The 14473-nt window shown below is 41.5% G+C and overlaps 1 protein-coding gene across 4 annotated transcripts in view; it reads left to right on the plus strand.

The window, feature by feature from the left end:
* Nucleotides 1–14473, plus strand: part of RBM33 (RNA binding motif protein 33) — a 110688-nt gene that overhangs the window by 21738 nt on the left and 74477 nt on the right. For all 4 annotated transcript variants that reach the window (XM_045577225.1, XM_045577224.1, XM_036425834.2 and 1 more), the window contains one exon: nt 603–915. In XM_045577225.1, coding sequence (XP_045433181.1) covers nt 603–915 — 313 coding nt within the window. The remainder of the gene's footprint in view (nt 1–602; nt 916–14473) is intronic.

Raw genomic sequence — 14473 nt, forward strand, 5'->3', positions numbered from 1 at the left:
TAGTCCATCAGAGGTGCATTGCTGGCTCAGTGTGCAGCACGGGCTCTGCTGTTCTCTGAGAGTGTGCAGTGCTGGCTCAGTATAGAATATGAGCTGTTTTCAGTCATTGTTAGGGTTAGTGTATATTTATAACAACTGGAATAGCTTTTCTCCAGTCCAGGTTTATCCTTGTTTGTAACAGTTAATTGATGTTTTTACCGTATTTTTCGGACCATAAGACGCACTTTTCCCCCCCCAGAAGTGGGGGGGGAAAGTCCCTGCGTCTTATGGTCCAAATATAGCCTACACATATACTTTAAAAAAAAAGTTTTTTTACTTGCCCGGCTCTGTGTGGTCTCTGTGTGCTTGCCCGGCTCTAAAATGCTTCTAAATGCTGCTGTTTACAGGGTTGATTAGATGTGTTTATGACTGTGATGTTGGGTTTTAATGCACATAAAATATTTTAGGACACTATTTGTTTCAGAATCTTTTTATCTTCATTTTCCTTCTCTAAAAACTGGTGCGTCTTATGGTCCGGAGCGTCTTATGGTCTGAAAAATACGGTACTTAGTTTTGAGCTCCACTCTAATTGGCACCTTTCTCTATATTTTTGTTCCCTCTAGTTCTCAGGGTGTCACAATTAGTCTGAAAACCACATCTGGCATGGTCACATCATATGAATTGGCTGACAACACTAATGACCAGTCTGGAGAACAGGAATCCGAGTATGAGCAAGGAGAGGATGAACTGGTTTATCACAAGTCAGATGGGTCTGAAATGTACGCTCATGAGTATTCGGAGGAAGGACAGTATGAAGGCCAGGATGCCGAGCTGACAGAAGACCACATGGAGTATGTGGAAGAGCCAGAGGAGGAGCAGCTATACAATGACGAAGTGTTGGACATCGAGATCAATGAGCCTTTAGATGAATTCACAGTGAGTTCTTCTCCTTTGTGTGCCAAAGATAACCTGGCTGCTGGGGCACAGGTTTCTAGACTGATTTGAAATCTATTTCCCTCCCTCGGGAGGGAGGGAAATTAGACCTTATTATCACTGTCTGCCAGTTTCTTTATCTGAGCTGTGACAAAGTTTGTGTTGACAGCTTGTTTGGCTGGAGGTAATGCTCCTTTGTCATTCTGGAAGGCTGTACAGAATTGTGACCTTGAGGATTGCACCCTAAGGAAGAAAACAGCTTTGTGTGGTGGAGATACATTGTCAATTGTTAGAAGTACTTAATGCAGAGCTTTTATTCTGGCTTTAGACAAGATCTGATAAAGTCCTTCTAAGGTGAAAAGATTATTGACCTGCTAAAGACATCTTTAAGGTGCTAATATTTGAAAGTGATTGATGTCCTGTTCATTCATCCTTTCTGTAACCGAGAACTGTCCAAATAGGAATAAAGAGATGGGAGGTTAGTTTAGGAAATGTCACAGGAATTTGTTATCTGTGATCAGGAAGTGGAGACTGTTGATTTTTATTTCAGAAAGATGATTTTCATAGTAACTTTCTGTTTTTAAATTGAATATCAACAGAAAAGGTGCTAGTGAAAGGCTGCTCATGTGTCTTTAGCGACTCATCATTAAAGAGATTAGTTTTTAAAACTAGCTCTTATGAGATTGTGTGGAAGAATGTGATCATAGTTGCAGTAGGATCTTGGGGTTTTTAGGACACGGGTTGCACTGAAATGCATGATTCACGGGGCTGCAGGTGGTGGAAGAGCCTGCAGAATTAGAGGGTGTACATAGCCTCTTGCAGGGGGAGCTCTGTCCTCTCTCCTTATGTTCTCATTCAGAGGAAGCTTGCATTTGAGAAAAAAGTTCAAAAATTGCTGGATTTTGGCCAATGAAATACATATATGCATATAATTACAAAAGGATTGTGTGAGAAACCCTCACCTGTCTGAATCCAAGTAACGGACTCGGAGACGGAAGTATGGCAAAAATGAGACTTAATAAGTTCTCAAAGGCGGGTGTCGTCCAGTTGTGCAGGCACACCTGGGGCAGCGAACACAGCCTGTTTGTTCAGTCCCTCCTCTTGGTCCTCATTGGCTGAGTACTATGGGGTCACCTGTTTCCTCATCCGTGGCCTAGGTCTCGCTGTCTCCCATTGGGCCATTTAAAACAATTGGGCTGGGACCTTTCTAGTTGCCCCCACACCCCACATCCCCCTGTCTAGCTGAGGCAGGTACCCCCGGGGTTTCCACCATGATGCTGGCTGGCTACAGTTCTTTGTTCTTATATCCTCTTCCCTCCTGCCTACATTCTGTTTGCCCTGGGGAAATTCAGCAACAGTTTCCATCAAAAGTCAGCCACGCTGGAGATGGATCATGGAGGCCCATTTCCTACAGCTTGTTTATGTGGAATCTTAGAATGTTTAGTTCCAGTCATGATTGTGTTTAAGTATCTTAGTAGCTATTTGATTTGATTTGATTCTTTTTGAATGCTTTTTGTTCAGTAGGTATATTAATGAAAACTGTTTGAAATTTTGGTAAATATTGGAAAAGGCGTCCTGGACACCTGTTCTTTACTAACCCCGTAAGTGGTTTGTGTTGGTCATCTTTCCTAAGTGTGGGCAGGAGCTCTCTGCTCTCCTGGTGTGCTTGTAAACCAGCATAATGCGGGGCTCTACTTAGAGTGTTTCTTAAAATTGTGCTTAGTTATTCCCTAGTTGTAGCATTTTATTCTTTCAACTGATTGTCAGTAAAATCAGATGATTGGCAAATTGTATTCGGCCCTCTTCCTTGTAAATTCAGCAGTTCTTCACCGATGTTCAAGCACTGGGGCTACAAATATTGCTAAAAGACATAAAGCATGAAGCATGGCCCTTGCTTTCTCTGAACTTAAATTTATTGGAACAAATCACAGTTGGAAAGCACTTGACATGTGAGTATGCCCCCCACAAGGTGTACCCTCATTGTGGCACTCCTGTAGTTTGTTATGAAGAGTATTTCTAGTGAGTTTTCCATCCATCCTCACACTGAGATTACATAGGGCCATCTATATATATAAAGAGGTAATATGCAAATTAGCTGGGACAAGTGTCATAACTGGCTCAGGAGGAGCTTCGTTTACAGATGGGCAGGAGGGGACTGTGTGCCGCCTCCAGCCCCAGCAGCAATGGAAAGGTTGGGGTTGGGGTTGGGGTGGGCCAGAGAGACACAACACAGGCGTGCCTGCTCTGAGCTGTTGCGGCCAGACTGTAGCTTAGTCCTGCTCCCCATGGGGAGCGGACCTAAGCCGTCAGTAGGACATCCCCTTAAGGCTCCTGGACTGTGAGAGGGGGCAGGCTGGGCTGAGGGACTCCCACCCCCAGTGCACGAATTTCGTGCACTGAGCTTCTAGTGGTTGTATGAAGTCCATCTGAATTAGCCAGCCTTTGTGGTCTGAGATTCAGGTATCAAAAAGAAAAAAATGTTTCAATTGAATATACTCACAGTACATTTGTCTTAAAATTAATTTTTTTTCAGGAATTAAAATTATTTAGAAATTCTGAAAGTGCTATAATATTTTTACAGAGATTTATAAACTTTAAAGATGAGCCCAGTAGTTGGGTATCTTTTTGTGAGTTAATGTCAGCTCACCTCAGTACATCTAGCTTTATAGGCACTATCATTCTTCCCTTTCTCCCGTCTTTGTAGTTCACAACCGTGGAATCTGGCATTATCTCTTCTGTGTTTGGTATGTGGACTTAAACTGTGAAATCCTCCCCCCAGCTCTGCAGCAAGGAGGCCATTACTGGTGTTCATATTCATTCCTTCCTCACTATTAGACTAACAAACACAAATAGATCGCATGCCCGTCTGTCCCATGGGGTTTAGTTTATTACATGCTTACTTACCTGTGGTTGCGGGTCCTACTCTGCAGTGCTGACCATGAGCATGGTCTGTCCATTCTAGCTTACTCTGGAGAGCACATGGAGGATTTTGTGTATCTTGGGGATGAATCAAAACCACAGAATTGTACATATGAAGAGGTCTGCATTGATGAACAAACAGCTCTGGTGCTTTTCCCCCATTATACTCAGAAGTGAAAAGATCCTTGCATCTTACGGATTTTGCTAGTCCTGTTCTTGAGAGTGAATTGGAATTTGATTTTAAAAACTTGTACTTAGGAACAAGTGTATATCACTTACTATTTAACAAAACATTAGAAAAGTGTCGGGTAATTTATACCTTAAGCACAGTCAATTTACTAGTATTTACGGTCTTTAAAATTAACACAGTAAGATTTCATAAAACATTGCTGTGTAATAACAGTTTCAGGATGATAATTTATGAAAAGGGTAGCAAAGTTTTGTTTGTCAGTGAGGATCCAGTACTGCATACTGTACTTGTGTGTCTATTGGCTGGACTTTTGATTAGCATCATTTGGCCATGTTTTCTCAATGACTTTGGGAATGGTGTCAGTTGGTTTCTGATGGTCTGATCTGCCTTGGAGGTTTGGAAGTTTAATTTGGGACAGTGGATTTCCCTCTCTGTACTGTACAGAAGGTTGTTCAGTCTCCATGGTGCGTTCACTCTTTGATGCCTGCCTATAACTGTCCAGTGTTCATTTTACCGGGATTGGGGGTGGGCAGGGACGCTGGAAGCCCATTTCCCCCAGATAGGATCAGATCTTCTACTCACTTGTTGGCAATACTAGCAAGAGCCTTTATTTCCCTCTCAGCTGGCTGCTTCCTACTGGGTGCCCTCAAGAGCCTCCTGCCTGCTGATATGCCCCTTACATTTCATACAGACCTGAATCATCTCTTATTCAGGTGAAGAAACTGACTCAAGTCTATGGTTCTCATGCAGCTCCTGTGTTGAACTGAATTATTGTTCTTTTGTCTTCTGTTGCTGTAAGAGTGTTTTGAACCTGGTGTGATCCCAGCTCCTTACAGCTCCCAGGCTCTCCATGGGAGTAGGTGGTCACTTTCCTTAGTGCTAATTTTATTAAAGTGATTTCTCTGGACATTTGGAGTTTGGAGTAGAGCCCTGTCACTGACCACAGAAGTTGGGTTCCTTGCTGTGCTTTGTTCTCACTGGCACAGGGGAAGGTCATCTTCCTTTGTGTTCAGTGTTTTCTCCTCCGGCAGGTAACTGCTATAGTAAAATGTGCTAAAAATAATTAAGCATGAGTTAGCAATATGAAAAACGCTGAAAACCCTCTAAAAGCTATATTCGAAAATTTTTTCTCTTTTAATGGCTGTTAGGATGAAGAATTCTTACAGGCTTATGATGGGGTATCTTTGGAGGAACATTAATGATTAAGTTCAGTCATAAAGTAAATGAACTCGTAATATGTGTGAGTAAATAAGACAGCATATCTCAGACAAACTTAGTAAGGACTGATCATTTTGGGAAAAGTTGGATATCTCCTTGCACTTTAATTTTACCTATACTAGAGGCCTGATGCACTAAGATTCATGCAAGAATGGGTCTTCCAGCCGAAACCGGTTTGGCTCAGTGGATAGAGCGTCGGCCTGCGGACTGAAGGGTCCCGGGTTTGATTCCGGACAAAGGCATGTACCTTGGTTGTGGCACGTCCCCAGTGGGGGGTATGCAAGAGGCAGCTGATCGATGATTCTCTCTCATCGATGTTTCTAACTCTCTATCCCTCTCTCTTCCTCTCTGTAAAAAATCAATAAAATATATTTAAAAAAAGAAAAAGAAAAAAAAAGAATGGGTTTTCCTTCTCCTGGCTGCTGCCTTTTGCCTTCACTTCGGCCCTGCAGCCCTCCGATAGCTCCCTCTACCCCTACTCCTCCATGGCCATGAAGCAAGCATCCTGGCCTGGCCACTGCCATCTTTGTCACGTCAGTTTGCATATTCTCTCCTTATTGGCTGCGGGCACCTCCATCTTTGTTGTGGAGTGACAGTTAATTTGCATATCCCATCTTTATTAGATAGGATGGATCTCAGATTGAATAAAGACTTCAGTGTATGAAAATAGATCTCAGATTGAATAAAGATTTTAGTGTATGAAAACCAAATAAGCATGCATGTGTACACTGCACGTACACCATCAAACTGTACGTGAATTAAAATAAGATATTTTAATAATGATGTTTTAGCTTTAGGTTTACCAGTAAATCTGAAAACTCACTGGATGTTAGAAGTTTACTTTCCACTAATGTAGAAAGTTCCAGAGGTCATTTTAGACCTGGCATTGTCCTCAACTAGGTAATTAGTGTTCAGGCTTCATGCTGGTTTGATGGTTCAGCTCCTGGACTGCTGCTCTCCCAGGGCCACATCCAGCAGTGGGCTGTGCAGGGGACTAAAGGGACTGCAGAATTTGCTTACAAAACTTAATCACCATCTCATGAGTTGCACCTTAGTCACAGGGCTGTCCCTCAGAGCAGGGAGACTGGTGAATGTAACACAAGCATGTCAAACTTGTGGCCTGCATGTGGCGTGGCCCACAACAAATATTTTTGTGGCCCACCAATATAACGGTATGTAAGAAATGTTTTAATAAAAATTTTGTGTCTTAATTTTTATAATATCCTGTTATATGTAATATATACATATATATATATATATATATATATATATATATATATATATACACACACACACACACCACCTAAGTGACCATCGCAACTAAACAAATGACTGAACATGCTGTGTGGGGTGACCAGGCCAGCAGGGGTGTGAGGGGTGACCAAACAACTGAGGACCAGGCTGGTGGGGGTTTAGTAAAGGGTAACCAAACGACTGAGTAGCAATTGGGTGGGGCAACTAGGCCCGCAGGGGGGCCAGTTGGGGGCAACCAGGCTGGCTGGGGGATTAGTAAGGGGTGACCAGTCCGGCAGTGGGGGCAGTTAGGGCGACCAGGCCAGCTGGGCAGGGCAGTTGGGGGCGACCAGGCTGGTGTGGGGGAAAGTTGGGGGCAACTAGGTCAGCAGGGAGGGCAGTTTGGGTTGACCAGACAAGCAGGGGAGCAGTTAGGGGCAGGCAGGCAGGCAGGTGAGCAGTTAGGAGCCAGTGGTCCTGGATTTTGAGAGGGATTTCTGACTGCGGGTTTAGGCTTGATCCCCAGGATAGGGCCTTAAATTGGCAGTTGGACATCCCCCAAAGTGTCCCAGATTGGAGAGGGTGCAGGCTGTGCTGAAGTGACCCACCCCCATGCACTAATTTCATGCACTGAGCCTCTAGTTCTGTATAATAAAAGTCTAATATGCTAAGTGTTTGGTCAACCAGTTGGCTGTTCAATCAATAAAAGTATAATATGCTAAGGCTGTTCAACCGCTTGCTATCATGTGCATTGACCACCAGGGGGCAGATGGTCAACTGGTTGACCAGTTGCTATGACATGCACTGACCACCAGGCGACAGACACTCCACCTGGTAGGTTAGCTTGCTACTGAGGTCCGGCAGATCAGGCCTGAGTAAGATGGGCTGGACACGCCCTGGAGCTCTCCTATGGGTCCCTCTCTTGCTGGCCAACTTCCCACATCCCTCCCTGTTCCCGATCATGCACCTGTGGGGTCCCTTGGCCTGGCCTGAGCCCTCTCTCAATCCGGGCCTCCTTGGGGGATGTCAGAGAGCTGGTTTTGGCCCATTCCCGCAGGGCAGGCCAAGGGACCTCACTGGTGCATGAATTTGTACACAGGGTCTCTAGTTATTAGTAACAAACTACAAAGTTCACTAATGGCTGATTACTATAATTGTATTGCATTCATTTCCCTTATGCACAGGCATACCATTTCTCTTCACTAATACCAGCAGCAAATATTTTAGCAGTTGATGCCACGTCATTAGTCAGTCTTGTACTGACTTGTTTGGTGTGCGCAACAGGAAATATTTTGCTTTCAGAGAACAAGAAAAATAGGTTTATTTAATTTACGCTTATTAATTTGTGAAGTTATTCAGTGTCTGGTAAGTTAATGTTCAAGAAAAAAATATTAAATTTTATTAAAATGTTCTATTATTTTATGTTAACGATTACTCACTTATTTCAGCCCTTTGTATTCATCATGTCTCCATCGAAGTAAACCTATGTTTCTATGAAAGTTGAAGCTTTTGTTTGTTTTGCAGCCGACATAAACTTAAACCTTGTTTATTTGGTCCTTGTTAGCCTTTGAGTTTGACATGCTTTTTAAAATTTTTTTATTTTTTTTATTTTATTGATTTTTTTTGCAGAGAGAAAGGGAGAAGGATAGAGAAATATCAATCAGCTGCCTTCTGCATACCTCTTACTGGGGATGTGCCCACAACTAAGGTATATGCTCCTTGATCAGACTGGGACCTTTCAGTCTGCAGACCGACACTATCCACTGAGCCAAACCGGTTAGGGCAAGTTTGACATGCTTGATGTAGTGTTTTGTCAGTATGTCCTGCTTAGCCTGGGTCTTTTATTCTTAAGGATATCACAGAGAGTGAATGGAAGTGAGCACTAGGTTGTCTCTGCCCCTCTTGGTATTAGGCCATGAAGGAAAAGCGTTATCTGGTCATATAAAGATACCCTCAAAACAAGGTCAGATAAGAATGGGGAAATATTTACATGTGAGCCTAAGAATTAATATACTTAGTGTATAAAGTTAGTATATTCAGTATATAGTATGTTCAATATATACAGATGAGGAAAGCATGCCTGTCTAAAAGAAGGTTAAATAATGTGAAAAAGGAATTAAAAAAAAATGAGGAAAGTATACAAAACTTCAGTAAAATAAAAATTAAAACAAAAATTTGAATTTTAACTTAAATATTTGCAAAAATAAAAATTATTGGTCAGGTATAGTCTCATTTAGTTGAGGAACCATTGTGGAAATAGTGATTGCCAGGAGATGATTTTCCTTGGGTCTGTCTTATCTGTGTGTTTTGTGAGCAAAGAGTTGACTTACCTTTGTTCCTGGGTATCTTTTCAAGGATGTCTGATACATAAACAGCCTTGAAAGACAGTACCATCCTCCTGAGCAAGGGGCAGGCATTCTTTCTGCTCACATACTCGTATCCCTCAACTCGTGGTCCCCAGTGTGCAGGGTCACCCAGTACTCCTCTGCACGTGGTCCGGAGGGAATTTGGGCTCAGGAAGCTGGCCCAAATGCCACTGCTGTTGTTAGAAGTAAATTGTTCCAGTCTCTGACCAGGAGTCTCGTGTCTTCTCATAGCACCTACAAACAGTGCCAGGCTGCCTCTGGACTGCAAGAGGGTAATAGTCTCAGACCTTTCACTCTTCTTGACCGTATCAAAAGCCTTAGAGTCCAGGGTTTCATCCACTTTGACAAAGTTATTCGAAAGAGTTCATCTCGGATGTGTTTAAAGATCACACGGGTATTTGTTTGCAGGCTTGAGAATAAATGAAACCATGTAGATTTTTCAAGAGGGTCAGGTAAATGTGGTCTTACTTTAGAGGGACTGTAGGGCACCTCTCTGTTGGACATGGAAAGGGGCTTGTGATGTGTCAGATGAGAACAACAAGATAACAGAATTCTCCCCTTAAGTTCCCCGTAACTGCATAGTTATATGTGTGATTCCAGAACCATCTAACCTAATAATAGAGTAATATGCAAATTATCACTCTGCCACACAAGCCACGCCTACCAACCAAATCAGAGCAAGTATGCAAATTAACCCAAACCAAAATGGTGGTTAATTTGCATATCAAGACAGCTTAGAAAGAAGCCAAGCCTGCAGACGGGAGTGAAGCTGCAGAGAAGCAAGTGGGGTGGCAGAGAAGGGAGGAAAGCAGGCAGGGCATTGACCACAGCAGGAAGCCCTGTTACAGGAATCTTCCTGCAACGGGACACTAGTCTATGTGGATAAAGACAAAAATAGTTATAGTGATTGCCTCTAGACAGTGGGGATATTATGCTTTGTACACCAAAATTTTAAAAAAAATATATTTTATTGATTTTTCACAGAGAGGAAGAGAGAGGGATAGTTAAACATCGATGAGAGAGAATCATCGATCAGCTGCCTCTTGCACACCCCCTACTGGGGATGTGCCCGCAACCAAGGTACATGCCCTTGACCGGAATCGAACCCGGGACCTTTCAGTCCCCAGGCCGACGCTCTATCCACTGAGCCAAACCGGTCCCAGCTACACCAAATATTTTTAAATGTTTTTGCTGTGAGAATAACTTACCAACCTGGAAATATAGGGTGGTTAATACCTTGACCCTTTAATTTAGAAGGCACAGAACTAACTATACTGCATTTGTTTCATTCTTGGGATTTCTAGTTGCTGTAACTCTCATATAAACACTTGAGTCATTTTCAATATGAATCTCTTTATAGAGCAGAAAGTAAAATCCAATCCAGATGAAAATTTGTCTTTTTATACCACCTGTTAGGAGAGTCAGCATACATTTACTTTCTCAGCCTTTTGTCCTTGATTGTTGATTTATCTTGTTCATGTTGTTCATTTTTGTGTTGATTGACGATAACTTGTACTAACACTTTTTGCTCTAGGGACTTTTACCAGCCCTTGGAAGCAGAGGTTTGCTGGCTTGTTTTCTTAGAGTGGAATCACTGCCTGTCAGGCAGGCAGAAGGACCATTATTGAGCACTTGGGCCTGGTGCTATTCAGGTGCTTAGGATATGTTGGTGTCCTGTGCTGTTTCAGCATCCTTTGGAGGGCTTTGCTTTTGGAGGACTGGCATTCTCTCTGTTTTAGAAGTATAAGTTACAAAGTCCTCAGGGAGGATCATCGGCTTTAATTCGCCACTTATAGGTGTCTTCCTAGTTTTTGACCCATTTTCTTAAATGCCTGCAGGGTGTTGATGAACCAACAGTACTTGGCTTGTGTTGCCTGGCAGTGTGCAAGGCTCTGGGTGGCTTCAAACCGTAGAGAGCGTCTTGCCTTTCAGATGACTTGATCTCTGTAGTTGTGTTTAAGAACATATTAGAATCTGAGTTATGGAACTCAAAAGTAATTTCATTTTAAAACCCTCTTTTAGGTTGCTCCTTTTACTAAATGAGTGTACTTGATTGGTTAATACAAAGAAATCGTTATACCAAAAACAAATTAGAAAGATGTAATTATGAAGATGATCAGCTTTTTAAATTATACGGCCACATCAGTGCCAGTTGTGCTGTTGTCTTAAAAAATGGTTTAAAAGGTTGCTATTTTAGTTTTGGCACATATAAAGGAAGAGATGAGAGAAGCTTTAAAAAAAATCTTTGCTCTATTTAAATATTGACTTGTTCAGTTGTGATAACATTTACATTCAGTGATGGGCACAGTATTGTTCATTTATCCTGATAATAGATATTTGGGTTGTTCCCATTTCCTTTTGCCGCTATATCTTTTCTTTTCACTTGGTATTAACTAGGAGTGGAATTACTGGGACAGGATAGGAGTATGCTTAATTCTATACAGGATCACCAAATGATTTTCCAAAGTGGTTGTATCATTCTGTACTCCCACCAGTCTTGCATAAGATCTCACTTGTTTTCCATCATTTGCTATTGTTAATCTTGTTTATTTAGTATTTCCAATGGGTGTGTTATCATAGTCTAAGTTTGTAGTTCTCTGATAACTAGTGATGTTTTGTACCTTTCCATGTGCTGGACTTATATATCTTCTTTGCATAATTTTTTGTCTCTTTTTAAAAGTAGGTTGTCTTTAAATTTTTTGTCTATATATGCTATACATAGTTTATATAGTCTACACAAAAATATGTATTGTTTATACATATATTATCTATAGATTTTCAGTATAGATTGTATCTCTACATACTGTCTATATTCTAGATCACATGTGTCAAACACAAGGCCCGCGGGCCAAATCCGTCCCACCAGGCCTTGCAATGTGGCCCGCACCGTGCTGTCATCACTGCACTCCGCTGTGTTTCCATCACAATGACAGTTTATGACTGTTCAGTGAACCATTCGGCCCGCGATTTAGGCTGGATTTTAGATTTTGGCCCCTTCTCTGATTGAGTTCGACACCCCTATTCTAGATAGATGAATATGTATATATTCTAATATAAGTCCATTGGCAGATATATATAATCTATAATAAAAAAAAGGGTAATATGCTAATTATACTGGATGTCTTCTGGGTGTCATTCCAGGCATCCTTCCTGATGAAGCCAGGGCCCGATGGAAGGCAGCCTGAATCCTAGGTGCCTGCTGGGGTCCAGAGGAGGAAAGCTAATGTCGGCAGCGGGTGCAGAAAGGGCGGGGGGAGGAAGGAAGGCCTACTCTTGCACAAATTTTCATGCATCGGGCCTTTAGTATGTATATGATGAATATTATGTGTGTGTGTGTGTGTGTGTGTGTGTGTGTGTGTGTGTATGGCACACACACATACACACTGAGTGGCTAGATTATTGTGATCTCTGAACGCATAATCTGGCCACTCAGTGTATAACCTATATAATAAAAGGCTAATATGCAAATTGTCCCCTCGACCAGGAATTTGACCAGCAGGCAGACCCAGATCCCCTTCCCTGGCCAGGCTGGCTGGACTCCACCCATGCACGAATTCATGCACCGGGCCTCTAAAATAAACACAGACACACACACACACACACACACACACACACACGCACGCACACGCACACACTCTGAGTAGCCATATTATTATGTGTTCAGAGATCATAATAATCTGGCCACTCAGTGTATATATAATAAATATTATCTCTGGCCTGTGGCTTGTTTTTTAATCTTTTTCAAGGTATTTTATCATGAGCAGAAAATTTTATTTTATTTTACATAGCAATATGTCTTAAATTGGTGTTTTAAAGAGGGATAGAAAGAAACATTGATGAAAGAGAAACATCATTGATTGGCTGTCTCCTGCATGCCCCCCCACTGGGGATGGTACCCACAACCTGGGCATAAGCCCTGATCAGGAATTGAATTGGTGACCTCTTGGTTTCTGGATCAGTGCTTAACTGCTGAGCCACACCGACTGGGCAGGAAATTTTTTATTTTGATGAACACTAATTTTGTGACCTAAGATATCTTTATCCCAAAGTTGCAAAGGTAATAGCCTCTGTTTTCTTCTCAAGCTTTAATAGTATTAGCTGTTTTTTGCTTAGGTCCTCGATCTATCTCAACTAAGAAATGTGTGTGTGGTATGAGATTCATTATTTTTCTCTGTGTTTATTAGTCATTGCTTCATTATTTGTTGTCAAGACTTTGGTTTCCCATTGAATTAATTGCCTTAGTGCTTCTGTTGAGTATCAATTAATCATTTAAATTAGAATCTCTTTTTTTATTTCATTGCCAATATTTCATGTCCTGATTACTTTGATATAACATCACTTAATATAAATCCACCAATTTTGTTCTCTGTTTCAAGGTTGTTTGGGCTGTTCTAGGACCTTTGAATTTCCATATAAAGTCTGTAATTGGCTTGTCAATATCTACTAAAAATTTATTTGGATTTTGATGAAGATTGCATTGTATGTTTAAATAATATTGGGGAAAGACGAATGATTATGCTGCCTGTTAATAAACACAGTTTAATCCTTCATTTCCAGCCTGTCCTTTTATTTCTTTCTTTTGCCTTATTGACCTTACATTTGAGGGCAAGTGTTCTTGACTTGTTCTTGATGGTAAGGGGAAATATTCAGTACATTGACTGAGGAGAGGGTTGGTGCTCCAACACCATATTGTTCAAGGGTCACCTATATTTGTTTCAAAGAAACAGTTTTCAATTCACCTTGGTCCTCTTTAGATTTCTTAGCTGAAGGTATGGGTAAAGGATAAACTATTAGTTTTGGTTCTGTCACATTTTCTATTCAGCTTGTTTGAAAAGTTTTTGAAACATTACTGTTGATGGTTGAATTAGAAATGACAGTTGTGATGGAGTCTTTGCTTCGTTGGTAGTCATTTCTTTTCCTCTTCTGTGGCCTTTCAGGGGGTGGTTGCTAGACCAGCATGTGGGCTTTACCTCACACTTGTTAGCAATGCAGAATCTCAGGCCCCATTTGGACCTTCAGAATCAGATTCTCAGTCTTTGGTTGAAACATTAAGTTGGAACATTGTGGCCTGGCTGGTGTGACTCAGTGGTTGAGGAGTGACCCATGAACTAAGAGGTCACTTTTTCAATTCCTGGTCAGGGCTTATGCCTGGTTGCAGGCTCCATTCCTAGTAAGGGGGTGTGCAGAAGGCAGCCAACCCATGATATTTCTGTCTCATTGATGATTCTATTTCTTGATCCCTCTCTCTTCCTCTCTAATAAAGAAATCAATACAAACATTTAAAAAGTGATAAATTAGAACATTGTGGTTGGAGGTGGAGAAAGCTCACCAGCGTTCAGTTTGAGTGTAGTGCAGCACACACCTAGCTGGATCCATCTCATATGTCACTCATTTGGTTTCAGCTATTGAGTAAGAGAGAAATAATACTATCAGACCAACAAAATGTCAATATTTTAGTACTTTAAAGCCTTGTAGTATTGTGAATAGAATACCAAAAGGTGTATTGCAATCATTAGGCCTAAAATAAAGTTACAGCTTACCTTCATCATTCTATTTTCAGGCATTTGCGTTCCTGAAAATATGCCTCTACTTGTAGGATTTATAGCAATTGAGTAGGTACATTTGTAGCTGATCT

Source organism: Pipistrellus kuhlii, unplaced genomic scaffold (genome assembly GCF_014108245.1).
Source record: "Pipistrellus kuhlii isolate mPipKuh1 unplaced genomic scaffold, mPipKuh1.p scaffold_m20_p_86, whole genome shotgun sequence".
In the NCBI taxonomy this organism is placed as follows: domain Eukaryota; kingdom Metazoa; phylum Chordata; class Mammalia; order Chiroptera; family Vespertilionidae; genus Pipistrellus; species Pipistrellus kuhlii.